Source organism: Anser cygnoides, chromosome 4 (assembly GCF_040182565.1).
Source record: "Anser cygnoides isolate HZ-2024a breed goose chromosome 4, Taihu_goose_T2T_genome, whole genome shotgun sequence".
Classification (NCBI taxonomy): Eukaryota; Metazoa; Chordata; class Aves; order Anseriformes; family Anatidae; genus Anser; species Anser cygnoides.
In genome coordinates, this window is record NC_089876.1 from 75684565 (window position 1) to 75710216 (window position 25652).

General features: G+C 40.2%; 1 protein-coding gene across 2 annotated transcripts in view; it reads right to left on the bottom strand.

Annotated features, from left to right (window-relative positions):
- The window catches only part of PAPSS1 (3'-phosphoadenosine 5'-phosphosulfate synthase 1), a 61434-nt gene extending 36775 nt beyond the window's left edge, over nucleotides 1–24659 (bottom strand). Inside the window, exons 1-3 of one of the 2 annotated variants that reach the window (XM_048066408.2) lie at nucleotides 24612–24659; nucleotides 18610–18691; nucleotides 148–262 (exon numbers count right to left, since the gene is read on the bottom strand). In XM_048066408.2, coding sequence (XP_047922365.2) covers nucleotides 148–262; nucleotides 18610–18691; nucleotides 24612–24646 — 232 coding nt within the window. In that variant the 5' untranslated portion in view covers nucleotides 24647–24659. Of the gene's footprint in view, nucleotides 1–147; nucleotides 263–7135; nucleotides 7409–18609; nucleotides 18692–24611 lie in introns of those variants that run through there. The other variant, XM_048066407.2, reaches the window with a different exon arrangement.
- Between the last annotated feature and the right edge of the window lie 993 nt (nucleotides 24660–25652).

Here is a 25652-nt window from a genome sequence, read left to right on the forward strand (position 1 = left end):
AGCCTAAAAAATAATAATAAAATTGCATCAAGGGCTCAGATGCCACGAACATTCAACTTTGGAAGAAAAACAGAGCTACAGCTAAGCAGCTTTTCAGAAGACAAACTAAAACAAGACACAAGGATCCTGAGAAATCCAAAACTGTACCTGTTAACCAGACTGTGCATCCTCGAAAACCACTTCTTGTTCCTACCACCTGGCCTCTCTTATTTCTGCTGACATGATGAGCTTGGTAGGTAACGTTGGTTGCCCTCTGCATTCCCTGTAGAAATAGCAGATGATTAGGTCTTTAACTTCTGAAAAGATAAGCTGGCAAAGTATATCAAGACTTATTCACAGGAACAAAGAAGGACTTGGAGACCTGTGAGTGGAAAGTAAAACCAATACCCAATCCATCTACTGCAGTGTCAAAGGACACAAAGGAAATTAAACACCCACAGCAAACCACATACCTTGTGCCCCTCCTCTGAAACTTGGGTATTCAGGTTAGTCAATTGTTTTCATATACAACCAGTTGAAGAAAATCAGCCAAAGAGAGAGATGAACTGCTAGACCTGATTCCTATTCAAGTCATTTAAATCTAAGGAGAGCGAGTGGATTCTTCTCACAGAAATGAAGGTTTCTGTCATAAGCAGCCAAACATTGGCTCACTTTTAACTCATAAAAAGACACCTTTTCATTGCAAACTATGCATGTGATCCACCTTTCAGTTCAGCAGTCACACCTCTGAACCACTCTGCCTTTATCTGTATCTTCAGTCTCCAAAATTAAGACAGTTATGATATATTCTGAGTCTTTACAGAAAATATTTCTAAAGTGACTTTTTAAAGAAAATGTTTACAGAGATGTGATTTTCCTGATAAAATTCTGTTAAAAAAAATCCAGTTAAGACTTTCTTAAAGCTATTTATTCATCATAATAAGCTGCTGTATCATCTTACATAAGATGACATTGCTGTCAAGCGCGTTTCATAATCTAAGCCAAAGGAACAGGAAGATCAGCCCCAACATTCCCTTGAGTTTCACTGGTATCTGATTGTATGAACTTTGTTCATGAAAGATCAAGACCTTAGATAACCAGACCAAGCACGAACAAGCGAACAAACTGAAAAGAAGTCTTCAGAAAAATGAGGAGGGGGGTGGAATCGTTTGCTTATGTAATGCTGCTTTGACTTCTCTCACTTACAAACATATTGCAAGGTATTTGCATTATCTTCTCTTCCATCATTGTATCAGTGCTAGCTGGAAAGGAAAGCACGTAATCAAAAAAAAGGAGGAAGGGCATTCATCTATTGAGTACTAGCAGAGAGCTGTATGAGAGACAAAAGTAGGGTTAACAGAAAAATGTTATCTACTTATAATTTCAAGAAATGCTGTTGTATCATTCTTCTGTAGAACAGCATCTCAAAATTTAGTTTATCCATAACTCAATAGGAATGTGTGAATATGAGCAATTGTATCTGTCCCTACTTCTGTACACAGCTGGGCTTGTAGCTGATATGGATAGAAACTCAAGTTAGGAACAGATGTTCACATTTTTAAATAAAACAACTCTAACTCCATGGTGACAGCCCAGCACCTAAAATTAAAGGAAAACTGAAAATCAACCCGTAAGAAACCACCACCTGCACAGGTTATAGCCACACTTACTCACCCGATTGCGTTATCTTCAAATAAGTTATCTCCTACAATACTGTTTGCAGATAAAGTCAGTGCAATAAAGCTAACTAAAACCAAAAATCAAAGAGGCTTCTTGTAGTAGAAACAATTACATGCTACATAAAATTGGAGATCGTGGTGAACAAACAAAAATTGATGAATTAAAAACGTGGAAAATAATTTAGGGACTTACCCTTCAATTGAAAGGAAAGACACTGTGTATAATGAATGTACACAGCAACTCAAACTAATACATTAATAGCAACCTTCTCTCTCATTAATTCCATTCGTAACACACTGAGGTCTCCAAACACCGCTCCCGTGCCACCGTCTCAGTAGAGTTGCAGTATACTCATAACAAGCAACGTGTCCCCCAGCTTCAAACACTAGGTATCTCAGTTTGCCTAACACAAGAGCTTTGCCTGTACTTGAATGATTTCCAAAACTAGAAAATTTCCAAGAAAGCATCCTACAAAAAATTTACATTTAAAACAAACAAACAACACATGCCTTGCTTCTGACACACAGGATTACCTCTGTTATCATATACAAATACTTTAGAGGTCAAGTGCCTCACCCAGCAAGACTTCTTCCAGCCTGTATTCAGAAAATTGCATCAGTTTCCTTTGTTTTCCAGAAGTAGCAAAGCAGCAGTGAAACTGATCCAGGCATTTTACTAGCACTACACTTACAAAACATACCAAGCCCTGAAGAAGCAGGCAGAGTTTATTCATTAAATAATGAGAAAGATACGAGTTTAAGAAGTAAATGCAAAAAGGCATTAAGTAAGGAATTAGATGGGAGAGACGTCACACCACAGCAGCGAGAAGGCCAGCAGATTGCTAGAACTGAAGGCGAAGGCACACAAGTGCAACAGAGCAGCCAGCAAGCTCGGTGGTGGGACAATAAGCACATGTATTAGGAAATACTTAACAAGCTGACATCTAAAAACTAATGTTAAGGTGTCCAAACAGATTGCATGCATTCAGAGACACTCCCATGCCCAGCAGCACCACTCAGCACATAAATGCAACAGCTCAGTCCCACTCCTTGGCAAGGTTGTAGCCAAGTGCTCCTTATACTCCAATAGCAAAGAGCTTTTCACAGAAGCGCCCTGGAGAATTAACCATTTAACAAGTCATTTTCTGTTGCTGAAAAAAAAAAAAAAAAAACCAACAGTAGTGTTTCTTAATTGTGCTCACTTTCCTACTAGATGATTTACCAACCACTACCACCACCGAGCAGACAAACTGAACACTCGACCCTCAACAATCTAAATTTTATTACTGTCCCTGACACACACACTTACTGCAAATACTGCTCTGGCACAGAAGGGTACTTAGGAGTAGAAACCAAAGGCTGACCTCAGTTGTGCTCTTAAGTTATTTAACCAGTCTTCAAATTTCCTGTACATAAAATTTGGTGAGTATCAGCTGATGACATGTAATGGCCATCCAAAATGATAGCAGAAATAAAGAGCAGTCATTTCATTTTATACTAGAGCAAAGCACTGCTCACCTTGGAGAACTCTACAACCAATGTTAAAGGAAACGAAACATAAGAAAATGAGTAACAGCAAAACTCAATTTGATGAGCAAGTACTTTTTTTTAAAAAAAAAAGCTATTTTAGACCGCTTAGCCTAATTACTTTCCTTATAATAATCTCTACTGAAAGTACACACCAGTTTTTTTGTAAAGAGGGTAATGAAAAAAGGTTATCACTCTCAAAGGTCCACTTATCTGTTTTTTTTTTCCACATCCATTGGAATTTCCTCACTGATTTGCCCACAAAACTATTTCTTCCTCCCCGTGTTACACATTAAGTGCCTCTGTACTACTTTTAAAAACACTACGTTTTAATATTTTCCCTGCCCACCACGTTAAATAAAAGTAATGCTTCAGTCCCCTGTGTTGCACTGTAACAGTATTATCAGCTGGGAAGGCTGACATGTCCTTCCTTTCTCCTCCCTCTCTGTGCTAGTTTGTTTCTCACATGAAATCTGAAGCGCCGTAACAGGCTAATATCTTTGTACTAAGGATAAAAAAAGGAGTATTAACATAAAAAGCCTTTCATGGATGTGCACTGAAGAGCTGTAACGACAAGAGAGCAAGGAAGGATGACTCTGCAGCTTACTTTCTTCAGCACAAGGATAGCCTTTCAGCATTACAGGCAGTTGACCAGAGAAATAAATACAGACATCTAAGAACTACGGAAACAGAACAGAAAAAGAAGATGGGGACCAAAAGGAAGCACTAACGCTGCCAATTTCTCTATGCAAAGACTTGCTAAGATAGACAGGAACTGTATTTTTTTTTTCTTATCCTATTCTTGATGTTTTGCCCAGTTACAACTATCGATGCCAAGCACCTTTGATACAAGGGCTCTGATCAGACACCCAGATGTAGAAGAGCAAGCCCAAATTGCAACACCAAGACCAAAAGACAGTAGAAAGGAAAGATTATTGCTTAATTGTTTCAAAGTTAACGGACAGACCACTACGCTGACATAAACTGTATTTATTTTTCATTACTTCAGAGCAATTATGAAACAATGCTTCAACAGCCACCTTTCAGCAAATTTAACTTTCCACAACGCAAGACCTTTGGCGCAGGAAGCAAAGCTTCAATGCCACGTAGGGACTCCCTGGGCTACAACACCAACTTCGGACCATCAGCTTTGAGGCTGGAAACATCAGAACAGCATAAAGAACAGGCGCAGTTTCTATATAAACCATACATATTCAAGAAGCTCACACTAATTCTGTAGTCTTCTGTTCTAAGAAGACACTGAATTCCCCAGGCTAAAAATTCCCACAAGCTAACAATAGCAATGCATTCAGCATCACCTCCATAACGCAATCTTATCTCTAATGTCTTTCCATTTCCCAATCATTCCCGATATTTTCTAGGCCATTTGTACTTGTCCGCCATCTGTCCCTTACAAGTCAGGGATTCCCTGATAACAACGCATTTTTAAGACATTTATAGCATTTATCCAGCACTCAAACAAATGGCGTCTTTCTTCTTCCCTTCAACCCACTCACTTTAATATAGAGGCAGCAACTTAAGCAGACAGAACGTTTCCCATTTTCTTTGTCTACATCGAAACACAAGGAAGGAATGAAAAAAAATGAAAAAATGAAACAGAAACAGTTCTAACATACAATTCTACTACTACGAAAACTAGAACAACTGCACTACAGCTGAGAGTCTACCTGAGTTCACCTACCTAGATGAGGTTTCAGGACCTGTTGGCCAAAAGATCTGCCAATAACGCCTTCTGGTAACTACCATCTCCAATTCTGGCTTGCAAATCTGTGCTTTGATTTGGACAGTTGTGCTTAGAAACAAAGGACCAGTCTTAAGATACCCAAACAACAAGACTTTTATAGTTATTAAGAAACTTTAAGTCATCAATCCATTTTTTGCCATGGCTTACAGCGTTATGTTTTATCCCACTTACATTTACAGCAAAAAAAATCTTACTTTTATCCTCATAACTGCTCTCCAGAACATGGACTGCCACAGTGATGATGATACAGTAAGGTTATCTAAGCACTTTTGCACAGAGCAGCACCCAACTGGCCAAACGCATGCTCTCCTGCCACTTCCACAGACCTGATTTACGCTAGACTTTCTTTGCCAGATGTTCTAATGCTGGGACAGTTTCAAAAACCAGTGACAGAAAAAAGAGAAACTGTTCTAAAGCACTGGGTACATAAGCAACTCTGTGATAACCATACTATAAGGAGTTTTATCTTTACTTGCAAACTGCTGCAGCAACACCACAAGCAGTTTGTTCACCACCGCTGGAGTCGAGACATTAGCTGGCATCAGAGGGAACAGACCAAAATGAAGCACTGACAGCCAGCAATGCCTCAGCTGGGTACACAGGCAGAAACAAATCACAGAGCAAGTTCTTGTTGCCCCGTTTCACAGGTAAATCCTAGCACCTCAGCAGTCTGAGCTACACTCAGGAATGTGTTCCACAAGTCTTGCAGCCAAGCTAGCCACAAACACTGACATTGTGCTCTTGTGTGTTGCTCTGTAATTCGGGGTATGCTGTGCTCAGAGGCGGGCCTGGCAAGCAGGCGAACACACGCAGAGGGTTCCACAGAGAGGGGCATTTTGAATAGTACCAGATGCCCAAAGTTTGGAAGATACGGCTCTGCTGGCTCCCCTAATGGCTGCTGATTCCATCGGGGTGTAATAGGTTGCTTTGACTTTGCTCTCAGACGAACAGATGCGGAGTCAGAAGTGCCAGCACATTTGAACATTTTTCTATGGAGTGTGTGAATCAGCAGGATATTTTTTTCCAGTAAATTTACTGGATTAAAAAGAGCACTTCAGCTGAGGTCTTCTGAAGAAAAAGGAAGAGGTGGAAGACTTCCTCTGCTTGCCACGTATCCTACAGGGCTCGCTAGCATCAGATGAGCTCAGCAAACAGTTAATCAACTTTTCTAAATGTGTCACCTCCCTGGTTTGGGCAAATCCATCACGACTTTGCCTCTGACAAATTAAACGATATACAGTATCTTTTGAATATACTTCATCACCTACACCCAGAAATGATTTACTTCACTATCTTCTTCATAATATCTGATGTCACCTTTTCCTCACAGAAACTGACAGAATGTAATTTACCAAATACTCTTTTGTCAGCAAGTTTGAACTCGCTCGCTCTGGAAGACGACTGGCATGGCACAGTATCTACTGAACAACTTTTAGTACGGTAACAGCTTCCCTATTTTTCAGGGGACAGTTGTGACTCTTTCCTTAGTCTTTTAGTAAGAAAGCTGTGGCCTGTACGACTTACAGCAAGGCTTCAAAGATGGTTCTGCACTGTTACTTACATATCATACATCTTCCGGACCTTATCTCTTGTCTGCTTCAGCTCAGCATTGTTTGAAAATGATCATACATCTATTTCTCTTTTTTTTTTCCTCCTTACTTGCCTTGCATCACCAAAAGTATCAAATGTTCTCAGTAAAGGCCTGCAACATGCCTTCTAAATAGCTTCATTTTGGTCTCCACTGTAAACCGATCTTCCCCCATCCTCAAGCACAAGAATGAAGGCTTTGGTTATATTTTTTTTAAAGCCCTGTCTCGACACTTTTCCACCCGACTCCCGCCGCACAAAGGACCTCAGTCTCTGGCCCCGCCGGCTTCATGAAAGCCCGCATTGTACATCGCCTTCCCGAGCCCTCCTTCCTCCGCAGCGCCGGGGGCGACAGCGGCGGGGACGGGGGGGACCGGGCTGCAGCCGCCCCCTTCGGCCCCCCGGGGTCGACCCGTTAAGGGTCCCGGCTCGCACCGTCCCCTCCCCATCCCTCGCCGCCCCGGGCGAGAAGCGGGGCAGGGGCAGCCCCTCATCCCGGCTGCCACATCACCACCAGCGGCTCGCCCGCTCCTTCTTCTCCTTCTCCCCCTCCGCCTGCCCCCCGCACGCCCACCTGCCCGCCCGCACGCCCTCTCACCCAGCTCGGCATCCTGTTGCTCAGCTTCACTTTCTTGCACTGGCTCTCGGGCAGCTCCATGGCCGCGGGGGCGGCGAGAGGACGGAGGGAGGGCGAGGACGCGCGTTCCCTTCGGATGCTCCAGGCGGACCAAGCCGCCGCTGTCGCCGCTGCCCGGCCGAGGGTGGCGCAGGGAGGAGCCGGGAGGCAGCGAGAGGAGGAGGAGGAGAAGGAGAAAGAGGAGGAGGAGAAGGAGGGAGGTGCATGGGGAAGGCGAGCCCGGCCACACGCTTGCGCGGCGCCATGACGCGCCCACGGGCGGGAGATGGCGGTGACGGGACGCCGCCATTTCCGCCGGCACGGGCGGCCCCGCTCTCGGCTGCCCCTGGCGGGCACCGGGCTGTGCCCCGAGGGGCCCTGCCGTGCTGCTTTCCTTGGGGGTTAAAATAAACCAAACCCGCCGCGCAGGCAGCTCCGTCCCCGTTGTGACTGAATGGCCAAAAAATAAAAATTAAAGTGTTTTCTACGTCTGTAAACAGACGGAAAGGAGCTGTGTGTTTTCTACGTGTTAAAATATCTGTAAACACACTGAAAAGGGGTTTGGGGGGCTCCGAGGTGCAGAGTTGTGTCTGCAGGGGGCCGAGCTATGGGCCCTGTGGGGATGTGGTGAGGCATGGGGAAGGCAGCACCCGGCCTTCTGGCTGCAGCACCAGGTGAAATCCGGGATATCACAGGCTGTCCGAGCCCAGAGTGACTGAAAATCAAATAAATGCTTTTGATACAGTCATGCTTACTTACAAGACTGCACAAGAAGTCCTGCTCTTGTGGGAGCCTAGAAGACTCCAGCAAGAAGAGGCTGTTTGCCTGTACTCAGCTAGCACCCAGAGCTCCCTGTCTTCTCCAGCGGCCAAAGAGGGTGGGAGCCCCCAGAGCCATCAGGAAAAGTGGGCACAGGGTGGGCGTCAGCTGTGTCTGTTGTCTTTCATAGAATCACAGAGTCATTAATGTTGGAAAAGACCTTCAAGGTCACCTGGTCCAACCGTCCCCCTACCACCAATGTCACCCACTAAACCATGTCCCTAAGCACCACATCCAACCTTTCCTTGAACACCCCCAGGGACGGTGATGCCACCACCTCCCTGGGTAACCTGTTCCAATGCCTGACTGCTCTTTCTGAGAAGAAATGTCTCCTAATTTCCAGCATAAACCTCCCCTGGCGCAACTTGAGGCCATTCCCTCTAGTTCTATCGCTAGTTACCTGTGAGAAGAGGCCAACACCCAGCTCCACACCTTCCTTTCCTTTTCTTTGAAGAAAGACAGCTTTGCTGCAAAGCTTTGGCATGGAGGCAAGGGAACTCTGAGCAGCAGCAGTAGACACTGGTGGCAATGTAGCCATGAGTGACTTGGAAGGCAAGGATTGTTTCGATTGAATCTCCCACCCTACAGGGATGCCCCAACGAAAAAGGCCACTGCTGTGCTGTGCTCTAAGAAACGGCTCCTGATGTGAAATGACAACCACCAAGTTCTTGGATTCTTACTTCAGGAAGGGAACTGCTTAGGTGTGATGCTTCAGGTGGAGATGATGTCGTACTAACATGAGTTGGAATTCACTGTGTAGATATTACCCCATTTGTATTAGTTCAGGGAAGGAACTGCTTTAGCTCTTAAGTGCTAATCTCAAGGTGGAAGTGATGCTGCGCTGACTAACACCAATTGCATTTACTGTACAAACATTAGTCCATTTACAGTCTGTAGATTTTTTGTTCTTTGACGTTTTAAACAGGAAATTAAAAGGCCCTCTTTGTGGTTGAATGTTTTTCCACTGCTGTATTAGAAAGACATCTTTCCAAAGATACTATGGTGTTGGTTTTTTTTTTTTTTCTTTTTTAATGTGTATTGAAAGCTTAAAATCCTTGTGCAAGGTAAATGACCTCTCTGAAATACGAGGAAAAAAAATGCTCTCAGGTAGTTTGAAGGTCAGATATAATTATCACAACGTAACTAAGATATATGGTGATTGCAGTTATTTGCTCAGGCTTGACTTGAGTGGGAAGGTTGTGCAGCATGCTATCCTGCAAATAATCGTTCAACAGATGATCCCTCCCTGTACAGGAACATTCGGACCGTGACAAACAGTGACAGAGACGGGGCCTGGATTTTAATTAGCAAAATCTCTCATACAATGCTCTACCAAGCATGGAAAGAGAACTAGTGTACTGCTGTGGAACAGTGAGTTGGGAGCTTCTCCCTGCTGACTATTCAGTTGTATTTAAGGCAGGCTTGGTTAACTGCGCTTTGCATAATACTGTTTTCTGTGGCTTAAGAGTAATTCTAAATGTTGTATGCAATCACACACTTTGTTTCAGATTCTGCTGTTTTGTTCTGACTGTATTTAATACAGGTTGGTACTGTTCATTTTGCAGTCTGTGAGACACTAGTGGGAAGACAGTAGTTTGCAAAAGTTGTGAATTTAATCAGAAAACACAGGCAGCTCACTTAACGATGCGAATGACTTCTTACAGCTACATCTGGCTCCCCTGTGATACTCACATAGTGACTGGGAGCAAGACACTGAACTTTTTTAAATGCTCTGCTTAGGGGTTTTGCCTTGCCCAGCTGTTTGCTGGCAAGTAGCTCCATCCTATCAGGGGATTTTTATTGTATTTTTTTCCAGCTAGTATCTAAAGAAACAAAGAAACTGTGTTGGATTAGATTTGAAGGGTGAGAAAGGGAGGCTTCCAGCACAGATTAAGTTTTAGGCAACTGTATTTGCAGCCTGGAAAATCGCAAGACAATAAAATGGAGTTGTATTAATCAAGCTTTATGCACAATACTGCTCAAACAGGCTGAAGGCAGGGAACTGCGTGATCCCTTCCGCAATATATTGCAGGAAAACTTATGAATGGACCATATAGTAGTAAAATATGAGGTGTGACTGCAGATACAAACACTTGTGATCAGAGCAATGACATAATACTGAAGGCAATAAAAACACATTTATGAACAGTTCTTAAAATAGATCACCTTTTATGATTATGCTAACATTGTAAAATAAGGTATACCCATGTATGTGTATATAGTATGTTAAGATATTAATGATATCATAAAGCCACACATGTAGATTAGGTAGATCAGGCAATCACCAATATTTACATGTTTTACTGAGGCTAATGGCACAAGCATGGGCCACATTTCCTCAGTTCTTGTCAACACTGTTTCAGTGAAAACGTAGACTTTTTTTTTTGATGTACAGAAGATAGATATAGAAATCCATCCAGAATGGCCCATGAATTTTGGCTCTAACCTCTTAACCTTCTTAAACTGTTAGGAGATGAGAAAAAGATTCTTTAAATATAGGAAGTGAAGACATGATAATTTATATAAAGATTTGGAGAAAATGCAGAGCATCTGAATTCTTTGTTAGGTTATGTGTAAGCTCTGCGTGGCTATTAAGGCATAAGTTCCAGTTCCACTTTTCTGAAACCTTTCCCAGTGGATTGATTTAGATATGCAAGCCACGTGTTTCCGGGACGTCAAAAGCAATTTTGTATGGGAGCGCTCAGTGAAATTCAAATTAACAAACAATCTCTGATAAATTGCTGATAAATTATTTCTTAATCTGCTTGAGTTCAAAAACAGTTTTCATGGTAACAGGTGTTCTTGCAACTGTTCTCTATGGACCTAATGTGCAGTACACCTGTGTCCTTGCTAAATGTTGTCTGGTAAGAGAACGAGGGGCAGAAATGACAACATGGGCTAAAACTTCGGCCAGTCTGAGACCCCAAAAGGACTTTGAAGGAAAGAAGGTTCTTTCTCTGAAAGAACCACCAGGATTTAGTTATTCTTGATTTGATTGTGATGCTGAATATTTCTGCCAAAGAGCTACTCTGTAAAATTGCCATAATAAATTTGAATTTAATGTTCTTGCAGGAGCAACAAAAACAAAACATCCACCACTGTTATGCTTAATTTCAAAAAGGGAAATTATATAAAAATGAAGGTATTTGTTAAAATGAAATTACTAGAATCTGGTAATTACTAGAGTCTAGCACAGAGGCTAGTTACAGAAACCCTGTTGGCTTCTGATTTGAAGGTTGAGAAAAAGAGGCTTTGAGCACAGGTGAGGTTTTAGGCAAAGCATCCTGCACCCATATAATGCCACTGTCAGCCCAGAGCAAATTATACATGTGGAAATGCTGGCCAGTGCAGATCATAGGGAAAACCTTTTAATTTTACATAGCAATAATGCCATAGAGAATAATTATCTATAGCCAGGCTCTGCATGGCCATTTATACTAATACCAATCAATCCCAAACACATAGTATAAGTCTCAGTGTGTACTACATTATCTAACAGAGATACGCGATACCGTAACAGAAATATAGGTACCCTAAAGTTTTAATCATCAGGAAATTTGAGCTATTGACAACATTAGGAAAAAGGTGAGTTGTTTTCATTTAGGTTATATTCCAAAGAAATGCAGGAGAAAGAATCAGCTTTTTTTTTTTCTGAAAAGAAAAAAATTCAAAATATTGAAAAATTATAATGCCTGATATTTTTAATACAGTGTTTCACTAGGCAAACTATCCCAATATGTCAATTGAAGCAACACAGCTAAATCAGGCTTTAAAATGTCCAGAAATAGACAAGTATTTTGAGAAGCTTCCAGTCATCAATTATAATATAAAAGGAATGTCTCAATTAGACTTGACTACAGCCTAGAGTCAAAATATTCTGCTGTTAAAGACTGATCATCTGTTTGTGTATGACTGATTTACAAAACCAGAAATGTGTTAGCTAGAAATATCTTCAAAATGCATATTACCTTATTTCTAAGAAGGAAAACAGCATTAATGAAGGGTTCTGTAGAATCCACCTACTATAGCCACTTTCAATAAAATGAGCAATTAGGGCAAAAATTCCTTAAATATTGGAATTCCCCCCCCCCGGTAAGCATTCTGATCAAATTCCAATGACATGACGTTCACATAAACATGCGTATATTCAAGCGTGACTCAGTAGTCCTGCAGGCAGATTGCAGTTTTGCAGTTTATTTGAGAAAGTTATCACCTTTAATATAGATGATGCTGCCTACATTGAAAAGACTTATTGCTGTTCTGTCACGATTGTTTCCAAACTTTATTTCTCATAAAAACCTTTCTTCTTTTGACACCATTCTGGTGAGAACTTCAGAATGCCTTTTAAACAGATAAAGTGCTTTTTTCAAGCTTTTCTCAAGTATTTTTCAACACTGAAAGTGGGGCAATGAAGCAACAACTTCTAATGGCTCTTAACCATGTTGCTTCTTATTGAGTGGTCTCCTGTTGGAGGTGCTGTTTTTCTTCTGCCACGAGGTTTGTGCAGTGGAAAAGATGATAACCAAAACCAACTTTAAATTGCTACCTGAGATTACCCAAATTAACGTTTGGGTACTTCATTTGTAATGCAGCTTGTGTTTGCAGACAGCATATGTTCACCTACATACAAAATACACAAATGCAGGAGTCCCGTATAGCTCCCATACTTGAGAGAGATGGTAATACAAGAGATGTTTCTGGGAACCTGCTCTCTGTCTTCAGCAAAAGCTTTTAATAAATTCTTTAGTATTTGGATTGATGAGTATGTCCAGCAGAAGAACAATCCAGCCCAGCTTTTTAAAGAAGCCACAGAAAGATCAGCAGAATTGCTAATAAAAATCCTTGGCGATGAGAATGCCGTTTGTTTTCCGATGTGCTGCTGAACATTCAACTGAGATTTCTTTTCATGTCCCACAATACAGAGGATTAGAGCTCTCTGCCCAATTATGTTGCCAGTATGCCCTCTGCTGAGTTTGCTCTTTCAACAGATAAACTCACTCCATGTGCCATCAGCGTTCAGAATGAAGTGGTCAGCCTTGATCTGTTTTGGCTAGCAGCGAGAGAATACGGCTGCTGGCGGTGCCAGATAATACAGCGATGTTAGGAGAAGCTAAACAGATGTCATACAAGGTAACAGGACAGACAGCAACTCTGTGCTGTCCTACAGAAGGCAGTCTCTCCCAAAGTTCAGGAGAGGTAGATGGTGGGAGGTGCTGGCTAGCAAGGGGCAGTAACAGCTACTAGAACCTGCCTTAAAACTCCCACAGGGGCAGTTAAGTGCTCACTTTGTACAGTGAAAAGTTGAAATGCAATTTTAACAGTATGACAAGGAAGCCTTCCAGGTGTAGAGCAAAAGTGCATAGTGCACAGGTTTGAAAAGTTGATACTCATGCTCCGTATTTTGGAAAAAAAGTAATACACAACGCCTCTAGAGAATGGCCACTAGAGGTCATTCAACGAATAAGAAATACTTAAGGCTGTTGCTTTCCTGTTTGGCGATTGTTTGGTTTGGGGGTTATTTGTTTTGTTTTGTTCTTTGCTGTTAACAACATAAAGAATTAACATTACAGGAGAGCTAAGAATGGATTTCTAAAGATAACTGCCTTTGGAAGTGATTTTCCTTGTACTCTATAGGCCTAGGTGAGTGCTGACATTTTGACATTTTCACGTTTTCAAGGGGTGCTAGTTAATTTGAGTTTTTTTCCCCACATCTCTGAATGTGATGTTATGCAGAGGGAAAAAAAAGAAAAAGAAAAAAAAAAAAAAAGCTTGTGGTAATCCTTCAAATGAGCTAGACCTGGTGGGATCTCTATGATTAGGAATGGAGCAAAAGAAGGTTATCGGTCAGGAAGATAGGAATGTGCTTAGGGAAGAAAAGTGGGAGAAGGGTGAGCAGTTACAAGAGACAAAGAAAAGGTATGCAGTGGTTCTTACCCTAAAGCCAAAGGACCAGCTCTTCTGGGCTCTGAGACTAGTAGGAAAGATGAGCTGAGAAACAAAGTGAACCTGAACAGCTTGTTTTCACAGGAAAGAGGACACACAGAGGACTTCCACACTTACCAACAAGCCTAGGACATAATATCCCTAGGAATGTTTTATCAAATCAGTACTGTTGAAAGGGACGTTCTTCCCATTAGTAGATGGTTTTCAACTAAAGTAAATAAATTGTACATTGCCGAGTAATTTCCTATGTCTCTGTGCAACTGAGTTGTTTTCTCACCAGCTACAACAATTCTAGCACTTTTCTACTCACTACCTGCATCATTAGCTTAATAATAGTTCTTGCCTTTAGAATACAAAAGGATTTTCTTAATGACTAAAGCCCTTTTTCAGGAACATTTTAATATAATTTCTTCTCCAGTCATTTGATTTGTTGCAAATGGAGAGTGAACCATTAGAGCGCTTTTCAATAATTTATTACTCTCCACATGCAAATCCGTCTCCTAAGTATAAGATGTTTAGGAGCAAAATCTCCATCTCAACTTGAAAACATTTTTGGACTGCTAAATAGAGTACTGTGTCACAGCCATACCCACCTGTTGGAAACAACAGTAGCAGCCTGACTGTTTGCCAAGGAAACAATGGCATATTTCAAGACTGTGACTGAACTGATATTTACCCCAAAAAATATTTATTTGGAAGAAATTTTAAGGAAAGGTATCATAGTTGTCTTTAGCAGCTTTGGCAAATACACAGACTTTCAAACTTTAATGTTTCCTAAATGGAACTAGCAAGAAATGAAATGATTCAGAATCAAATATTGCCCGTAACAACTTTAAAAGACTGAAAAAGCATTTTGCGTGAAAGTTTCACAGCTACAGGCATTCTACACATGGATTGTAACAGATTGGTGAGCTACCACAGAACCACTAGGCTTTGAAAGATAGCTTCATAACAATCTTCACTGAAAAAGTACATTAAAGGATTCAAGAAGACCACGATCAACTTGTGGGAAAACAGGACAAAGATCACGGAATGCATACTTGCAGGGAAAAAGACATTTATACATCATACTTCCATTATTTTTTGTCCAATATCAGACATTTTGACGTACATTTTGGAGGAACATCTAGAACCTATAAAGCCACATAGCTGCTAACCATCCTTGAAAAACAGACCACTTCAAATAGATCTGTAAATTACTACTTGACTCTAAAGATTTTGAGCTTATCTTTCTGTTTCAGTTTCCTGTTCTGTAACACATGAATAATAATTCTTTTTACTGTTTTGTAACTCCTTAATTTGAGAAAAATGCTTTGAAATTGGAGATTTTTTTATATCCTAAATATTATTATTATGTCAAGTACATTAAATAAAGTTATCCCACTGTGATGACATTTACTAGTAGTGAATTATAAAATATATTTCAGTGGAGAACACCCAAAGGCCAAAGCTAACAGAGACTCAAAACACATTTCTAATACAGTTCATAAGGCATTTAATCCCAGAGGCTCAAGTGAAGAACAGGCAAAACTCTCCTGTACTCTAAAATATTTAATCAAACTGCAGACATTTTCATAAAGGTTAAAAAAAATAATAAAAAAAAAATATTTGCCAGATGTGCAAGTCTGAAGCAGCTTTAACTGGAAGTCTTTTTTCAAGACTAGGGAACTTAAAACTCATATGTTACCAACATAACTGCCTCAGTCTGCAACAGGATGCTTTACCAACCCAGGTTATGGCAGAACCATTGCAGGCTGTTGTGGTGTTACTTCACACCCACTTTTTCCACCTCAGTGCCTAGGACAGGTTCTCATCTCAGATTGCGGTCAGAGGAAGGCAGAGACCAGCCTGTGAAGCATTTGCACCCAGATCTCTCCCTGACTTAAGTTGGAATAGATGAGTAGTGCACTTAATCAAATCAAAAGGAGCTGAAGGTTTTAGCCGTTTTTAAGAGGCTTTCAGCCCAGTAGCTAAGGATCAATCTCTAAATGCTGGAGTAATCGTCTATATCCTTTTATTCCTTTTGATGTTCAAGAACAATATGCTTCTATGCTGACAGACACACCAGCAGATCTGAAATTGCAGAAAAACAACAATATAAGCACAAGCAGTTTAGCAGTTCCTCCTGAGGGCACAGTCAATTTTAGTCAAAACCATTTATCTAGTGACCCAGACTCCTCTCTGTCTCCTTACAAGTTCTCTCTTTTGGCTATAAACAAGGTAAAAAATGGGAGGGAGAGTTTTATAAAGGTCTCCGAAACAGGGACCTTTTAATCCTTTTCAGCTTTGAGATCACATTGGAATAATCTGTTGAGTCACTAGAGGTCCCTAACCATAGAGCTAAACAAGATCACAAGGGTGACCCCTGGAAAAAGATCTAGAGTTGTTGTTACTGTCTGAAATAGATTTAGCAATCTCTTGGGCAAGCTATTCAGTGAGCAAACCAAATGGGATTGCATCCAGATTCTGACATTTCATTCAGTGACAGCAGATTATGTTTCCGGGCTGGTACCTGTCTGTTCAGCAAAGCTTCAGTTTTGAACTGGGGGAAGAAATCCTGAAAAACATAGCCCCAGGAATGATGCCCTAGAGACCTTCAGAACAGAACACAGTGAGATGGGAGAAGGGTAAAAAGAGCTCCTTTCATTGCCGTGCGAAGAATGGAGAGAGAAGGAGGCAAAGAAACTAAGAGGTACGGTATATAGCTGGTGGGAAAATTTTCCTGAAATGTCAGCCTGTAACATATCTCAGTAAGAATGAATCATTACTGTAAGCTGTGTCCTTATTATGAACCTTTCTTTGTTGTTATAACCTTCCTGCCACTTCTGATTCTATCAGGCTTTCTCCCCAGTATCAAATGGTTAGAGTTGTGCTGCAAAATTATTCACTGGCTCCACTCAGAACAGAGTTCTGGCTTCCTGATGAATATTCAGGCAGCAACTACTGTGAGATGTTTTTCATGTTCATCTTTTTGTTCTTTTTACCATTCAGAACTTAGGAAGCAGCATATTTTTCAGTTCATTGCCTTCAGGTTAGTTTACCAAATCATTTTTTACAGATTTTTACCAAAAACAAACAAACAAACAAAATGCTCTGCCAAATTGCACAAAATGCAATAACTTACTTTCATACCAAGAAGAAAGGACAAAATAACAAAGGCTTGAGCCTGATAACTTCAGTTTCGGTTTCACTGTCCACCTAGAGCCATCGGGCATGTATACAGCCTGAAATAAGAAGCTCGGCTTCCTTTAGTAAAGAATCCAATCTGATAATCTGGATGACTGTTAAACATCACTATGAATGTACAATGTCTATTTGGAGCACGTTTGTACTCATGTAGCAGTTACAAGGATTTGAGTAGTCTCTCTGTTTATGAGCTGTGCTTATCTTGGACTTCAAACATTAATTCTAAGCCACGTGTCATTTCGTTACCTGCATTTTGAAGAATTCCAAGGGAAGTTGGCATAAGATCATAACATTTTGGCTATTATCTTTTGGACAAGGAGAGGCTTGTATGACAATACACCCTTTCTAGTCTGCAAAGGGAGAAAAGGATGGGGCATTTAAACCACATATCACCTGGTTGCAGAAGATGGTGAAAAAGACAAAAAGTCTTATCACAGAGCGGTTGAGAGCTTAAAAAGTAGGAAGAACTAATCTACTTGATGAGCATTTTGACCCAAAGTAGGTAGAACAATTGCTGGAGGGAGTCCAGTCACAATGAACAGATAGACTTCTAGTTATGGGAAAGAGAAAAGCACACTGCATTTAGATTGCATTTAGATACTGTTTTCTAACAAATAAATTTGGTACCTTATAAGTAATGACAGATCATATTTTAGTTCTTTTTGTAGCTCACTAAGATTTTGCCTTCACATCTATGTACGCCCAAAGAACTAAAACACGATCTAAAATTGTCTGTGCAAAACAAATTCTTCTTGAAAGTTTGTTTAAACAACAAAGAAGTCTGAAGAGTCAACAATAGGCACAGGAGACAGTTTGCTGAACTGTATGTTCAGTTTCAAAAGGGAGCATTACTTTGCACCTCACAATACAAACACAAGTGAAGGACCTGGAGTCTCTTCAGACTCCAGAAACCTAACACATACCAGGCCCAGTGGACTGGGAGCAAACAGCACAGTCTGGTAAGTGTCCAAGGAGCAGACTGACCTGGTTTGTGGCAGCGTTGCCTTGTGTATTTCATTGTGTTTCAGTTGGTCCTGACAGATGTGACTGCATTTTGCTTGGCATTTCTAAATCCTTATATAGATTGTAGTTGTATATGGCCTTTAAAATCCATGCTCAGCATTTAAAATATATTAATTTACATGTTAATTTACAAAGGACTCAATTAATTTGCAGCAGAATGTTTAATAGTAATTAGAGAAATTTTAGGAGGTTTATTATTGTGATGAATAATTTTTCACGTTAACACTATTACTCAGAGTTGGATTGTAATGATAGGAAAAAAATACAACCATGCAAGAAAAAGAACATTTCAACAGTATGCTTTTGTTCTCTAGAAAATTGTGCTGCAGAATCATCTTTCAAGATGTTATGAGAGAAGGAAAAATAAAGCTCAGAGTAACTGGAAAAAAGAGAACATTTGGATAGGAAGGACAATGAAGCATAACGGAAGAAGTTAAATAAGGTAGAAAACAAAGAAAGCTTTGAGTTTGTAAAGTGAGGTGTACCTCTGGCAGAATCATCACTGTATTCATATCCAAATTTTCCTTTATCTCCATCTTCTGCCTTCCATCTCCATCTTCTGTTAGTCTGGAAATCAAAGCAGATGATCAAGAGAAAATTACTTGAATTGTAGGCTTTCATATATAGTTATCTTTTCAGGAAAATTGTTCTTCCCAACTAAATTTTAGAGACAAGTGTCAGTACTCATAAACATCATTGCAACACTTCCAGTGTTAACACATTCACTGATGATTTAGGGAAATAAACAAGTGCTTCTACATTGACCTCTGACCTCAATAATTTGTCTGAATAACTATTCTGACTGCACTGAGGTAAGGCTCCCTCTGTAGGAGCTTGGCAATGCAATAGAGTGAAGATCGTGATCTTATTATTGGAACAGGGTGGGATATTGCCAAAGGACTGTTTTATCCATGTTTCAACAAACAGGGTGTTTGGGAGGGTAGTGGGAGAGGTGGAATGTCACGTGGAATTTTGCACAGAAAAGTGCAAAATTCAAAAGTGCAAAATTCAGAAGTGCAAAATTCACAGAAAAACCTGCAATTATCACTCAAGGGTCATGACAGGCAATAAAGTTATTTCTTGTTTATGTTATGTACTATCTCAACCTCCTCTAATTAACGAAAAATGCATTCAGACAGAGATGGAAATGAAGCTCCTTCTAAATGAATCATTTTAATCCTGCTTGTTAGGTTTTTACTTATTCTTTAGAGCATCTTTACTGTTCTGCTAAATTTTTTTTGATTTAGCAATAGTATTTTCATAGCAAACACGTTAGACTGTTTCAGCTCACATTGATTTGAGTTCCTTAGCTTGGTAAAGCCGCTACTTGACTTCATCCAGAGCGTGGTTTCAAAGCTGTGTATGAACAGCTGGCTACCTGCTGTGGGGGTGGCTCCATGTGATCGTGAGCCTTTGTGTCTGGTAGCTTTGATCTGGTTCAGCTGACCCGTATCACAAAATTACTTCATTTCTTGCTGCCACTCACGTTCACCTTGCCTCATGTGGCTGGAACAGTCTCCATCTACTTGCATCGTACGCACTTGTCTATACATACAGTTTTACAGCAGAGCTATAGTGACCAGTCCCTAGTGTGCAGATAGAGGATTTAGCAGCGAAAGTTGTTTTTTTCAGAGTCCATTTTTAGCTACTGGCTGTTCTCTTCTGATTTTTTTTTCTAGTTTGGTTTTGCAGAGCTAAAAATGAATGAGGCGAGCTCTGTAGAACCTGTCATTACAGCACTCAGCGAAAATTACACCAGATGAAAGCCTAGTGCAACTATTGTGGGAAACCACATCAAGAACCAGTCTGTGTATATTTACACAGCAGCCTATAAAGCTTTATTGTGATCTGACATATGACAATGTCCTCCACAATCTTCCTGTGTAATTTGAAATTGTAGAAGTACAGTTTAATGTAGCTTTTTTAGCTCAGAGAACACATTCTCCTCAGAGAATTTTGTCGATTTCTTGGAAAATTTCCCAGAGATGTAACTAAGCAGGGATGGGCTAACCTGACATAAACAGAAGAAAAGAGAAGAGAAAGCCAAGATAAGCAATTTACATGCTTGTCTTTTAAACACCTCTGTGTCTGTTTAAGTATATAGGGAGGTATAGATATAGAAGCTGAACTTTTGTGTTCAACCAAACTATAAAACCAGTCATTTCTTCCCTACAGACACTATGTCATGAGAGGGCTCAAGGCACAATGTTGGCTGCCAGTTCTTTCCTACAGAAGAACAATTTGTTTGACATGGAGAACACAAACAAACTTCTCACAGACTTTCCCACCTTCCCCTGCACTTCAAACAATGCAAGCTTTTCATGTTGTTTACTCAGAAAAATGTAGCCGAGATCCAGCAGGTAGTTTTCCACAGCTTCACACAGGAGAGGAGTCGCAGCTCTGAGAACTAAAAGTGGAATGGTCTTGTTCTGAGACAGCAGAGCGATGTGTCTTCTGACTGAAGGAAACACGGTGATGATCAGCAGTCCTGATCCAAAGTAGCTCACACACACTTCTCCACACTTGGTACTTGTTAGTACACAATTTGGCAGGTTCGGATAATTTCCTTTGCTCCCCTCTTCGGCCTCACCCTTTCCATGTAAGACCACAGTTTTCAGGCCATTAGCTCGACAGACTCCATTGTAGACCTAACATTTACAGCAACCCTTGTGGTATATCTAGACAAGACAGCCCTCCCTTCAGAATCTGTAATCTCTCACTTCAGACCTTATATTTGAAGCCCTTGATTCACTGTGGTTTAAAAAAAAACTTTGAAGCAAAATGAATTCTTTGGCAATATGGAAACCCACAGGCTTGTGGCCCTTTTGATCGGCCTAACTGATGCCCCTGAAAAGAGAGACCTTCTCCCGCCTTAATAGGCATGTCCCTGAAATAGCAGACAGGGTAGACATTGACCATCTCTTCACATTTCAGGAGGAATTTAACCAAAAAACATCATCCAAGAGACATTGTTTTCAAAGATGTAGAATAAGTCACTGTATCTCCTTGAATACCACTGTTAAAAAGGGAAGGCATCAGACAAGAAGAGCTTTCTTTTCGGGCCTTCTGGCTTCAGGAGAAACTGCTCCAAAGTATCTGGGGCCAAGGCTTTGACAGGCATGTCAAGACAGTCATGGGAGAGTCAGAGCCTAGTGGGAACATTAAGGCCTTCCATATTTCCAGATAAATGGTTGCTTTACAGCAATTTTACCTTGAAGTGCCTTCTTTGCTAAGCAGAAATCAGATTCCCCTGAAGTCATTACGGGGAATGCTAAATGACTTCATTTACAGAGTATACAGCAAGGGAAAATGCAGCTCCTTTCTCGACGAGCAGGAGTTCAGATTCCTTCTTGAAATTTTTGCTGTTCTCCTTCATGATCCCTTTCTACAGCATAGGACAAACAATGAACTTATTGTTTCACCCTGGAATGGTATTTTCAAAATTAGCTTGAGGTGGATGTTGTGAAGACCTAAAACACAAGTTTTATATTTCACATAAAATAATAGATATGCAGACAGATATGCACATAAAATAATAGATATAGACAGTTTCAGGTGCCCTAGAGATTTCAGTTCTCCGGTGCTATGCCAACACGGAAAAATTCAAGTCCAGATATCTGCTACACAGTAGGATTTGTACCATTCCTTATGGGAATGCCCTGATCTTTGTTTTTGCTTGTGCTCTCTGCAAATTCTGACAACAGTCTCCAGAAAGTTGTTCAGTAAAACACTGTGCAGCTGATGCATTTTTCCGGTCTTGTTTTGGGGTAGGTAATGGGAAAAAAACCTCACGCGTTAATTAGGAAATGTATCTGAGAAGGTCAAGACAATAATAAACGACTGAAAAAAGTGACATCTTTAACGAACATAGCGTATGACAGGGAAGAATGATTCAAACTAAGCTGATTAGTAATTGTTATGGTAAATCAAAGTGACTTCCAATAGCAAAGAAAACAAGCATTCAGGGCATTCAGCGATTAACTTAAATGAGATACAGTTACAGCGAGCCTCCTCTTTTTATTCCCTAGTTTAGATACAGCGCCAGTGGATTTGCTGACCATTAGGCAAGCAGCCAAATTAGTCCTATTTATGTCCTTATTACCACTCACAGAGAGTAAACTTTCTACCATAACTAATTTTAAAAGAGCACTTCTTTCCTAAGTTCCTTTCAGAAAGAAACAGTGTGTTTTAAATAAGGTAGAGGAGTTTCAAAGTCATTTTTAAACCATTTATGTCATTACCATTAATGGTAGAAAGTCTACCTTTAACCAAAATGTAGATGACTGTTTTTATAACTTAAGGTACATGTCTCCTCCAGCTTTTCTAATTTAATTTTGAAATTAATTCACCTTAAAAAAAAAAAAAAAAGGAACTAATTTAATAAAAAAAAAGTGAATCTCTTGGATCTCAGACTGCATACACGCTACTTTGAGAAGTATGGCAGAGAAGAAAGTGTACTTGATGGATTTGTGCCATGTTAGTGATCAGTACCTGCTCACAAAGAGTCCAATAAGCACTAGGACAAGGACAAGAAACGGACAAATAGAGCTTGGCTGTGAGCAGCTGGGTGGAAGGAGAGAAGACAGCATCAGTGGGAAGAAGGAAAAGAGATGGAAGGAAGACAAAGCAAGACCTCCCCTGTTTGTAGATAGCAAGATGTTAGAGCAATTCAGTACTTGGGTTGTTTTAGTTGAAGTTGAACCAGCTAAGCCATTACCATTCCTGTTTTCTGTGCAGTTTAATCATCTTCTGTGTTTTCATGTAGAAACAAGACAAACCAGCATGCGTTAATTAGAAAACATGTCTGAGAAAGATAAGATAATGTGAACAACAAAAAAGTGACATTTACTGAGACCATCATTCATCTCTCTGCTCCTCCCTCTCTCCTGCCATGTACACTTATGAGTGAGGTAATCTTTCCTCATATATTAGCTGGCATAATTTGCTTGTATAGTTGTTTCTTTAGGCAGCTCAGTTCTTCTCCTAATAGCATAGTACTACTTTCAGAGCTTATTTTTGGAGTAACAATTAAAAAAAAAAAAAACTGTTACAGTGTCTTAAATAGTGAACTGAAAAGCAGAAGGCTGGTTAATAAAGCAAACAAGGCAAGTATTGTATAATATTACTAAAGATCAGCAAATACAGTATGGGAAGAGAAGAGGAAGTAACCAAGTAAACTACAAGACTATTAAACAGACTTTGATAGTATACAGGGTTTTAAAACACAGCATAGGAAGGAATAATTAACACATCAAGGAAAATGTATATTTTAAAAAAAAGTGAAGAGTAAGGAAAATCCTGTTATGCTGTAATCCTGTGTAAGAAAAATCCCTGTTATGGGAAGCAGACTGTGTGAGACCTAACTACCTGCCTTTTCTCAAACAAATACAAAACAGTTCTTTATTTGTCCAGTTAAAAGAAACACAGTAAGCCTAACTTTGATGGACCTTATTAAACCATTTGATATATGAAAAATTAGCCTACAATGGGAAAAAGCCTACACTGTAAGAGAAAATAAGAATTTAGAGGTGGGAAATGAACTGGAATCAGATCAAAGTTATAAAGAAAAACACAAATTCCATTGTCTTGGATAGTTTGTACTGTCTTCATTACCAGGGCAAAAATGCGAAGATTCAACCTGTTGCATTAAAAAGCGAAGTGTATGTTTGGAGGCAAGTTACCAGCAGAATTCTCTAGGATTAATATGGAGACTAAAAATAGTGGATAGTATCATAGCTAATTTTGGCACAGCATAAGTGTGTGCTTATGACATTTTCTGATGACAAAGTTTGGAGGCAATGTCAAACTAGAAAAGGCTTGGAATATCATAAAGGTCATTGAACTTCAGTTACAGAAAGAGGATGAGGTTAAAATGTACAAAGTGCAAGGTTGTACACTTTGGAATTACTAACAGGGTTTTTTTACTACCAGCTAATAGTTCATGGTTTAGAAAAGAAACTTAGGTGGGAAAAAAAAAAAAAAAAAAACATATTCCTCTGTTGAACCTGAATTATGTACTACCATGGAGATTAAGCTATGAATAAAATTAGCATTTCCTACAGACAGGCAACTGTGCAAGATATTATGTAAGAATTTGTTATGACCTTTTCTGAAATAATATGAGTGACAATCTTGATAGAATAGATTAAAAAGATACAATGTATTTAGCTTATTACCTTATTTTTTTATTTAACGAAAATCTGAGAAAAGGTGTATCATTGCTCTCCAAACATACTGGGGATAAAGGAAGATATGAAAAACATCAAAAGGAAAGCTACTTAAAGAAGAACTCAAAATCAGGGTAAGGTCACCTGAGTATATTGCCATGAAAATTTATTGTGGAAATTAGAAAAGTTTCAAATTGTTAGGGACATTAAGTACTGCAATGGCTTCACTAGAAGAGTATGGATGGAAGGAAGGGAAGAAAAGAAAAGAAAAACTCTTTTAAGATGAAAGTTTGAAAAATTTATAAATGGGATTATATGACCTGTTTAACTCTTTCAGGCAGGAGCTGGACTCCATAGTCCATGATGCTGTATTCTGTTTAGGAAAAAGCAGATGAGTCGGCAACAATAAGAGTTCAGTCAAAATATAAACAAATAAAATTTAAATGAAATGCAGCTGTGATCTGATCACCAGAGCCTAGGTTAGCCAGCAATAAGCTTGACATTCTGGAAAACTTTACTATTCTGTTTCTTTTGCAGCGTACCCAGCTGCTCTTACAAGTACTTCTGGGACATTTCCAAAGCAGCTGTGGGAGGTAGATCTGTGTCCTGTCTGTGCAGTTCTACTTTTGTTTCTATTGCAGCAAATGAGGACCTGTTTTCACTATACTGAAAGACCAGAGCCGGAACATCTTTTGGTAAGGCTCCTCTATACTATCCCCAAAACCACTTTGCTCCCCAGGGGTATTCCCTCAGTAGCAACAGCTTTCAAGTAGTAGCCCAAGAGTTTTCGGCAGAATGGAGTTCTTGTAATTTATGTACCTATGACACCTTTCTACAGCTGCACAAACCTAAAGGTTTTGTGTGCCCTAAAGCCTAGCTACTTTTGCCAATGTGAGCAGTTAGTCTAATAAAAAACCCTTCTCTTTATAAAACTTTGCTTGGAGCATCTTGTAAACAGCAGGGAAAAGACAAAACCTAAAAGCACTTCTCGGGCCGCCTTATTTATAGTGGAAATAATTTTCAAAAGTCTAAATAAAGTAACTTACCACCAATTTTATTACACCGAGTCTTGGGTTCTGCATTTTGGCTCCTTTGTTTGCCTGGCTGCTCAGCTGTGGTCATAACCAAACTTGCACAGTTGCACTGCCTTCACCACAGCCGGTAACTGCTCATTCCCATGGAGCATGTCACTGAAGTAACTCCATCAGACAGACTTTCCTCCTGTCTCCCCAGCACGGGTGAGCCAGGGGCATGCTGAATTTGGTCCACTGCCTGTGCCAGGTCCACAGCCTGCTGCAGCAGCTCTGAGGCTCTCTCCTTCAGGGGCTCTGGGGCCTCCCTGTACCTTTCGGGTTTCCTAT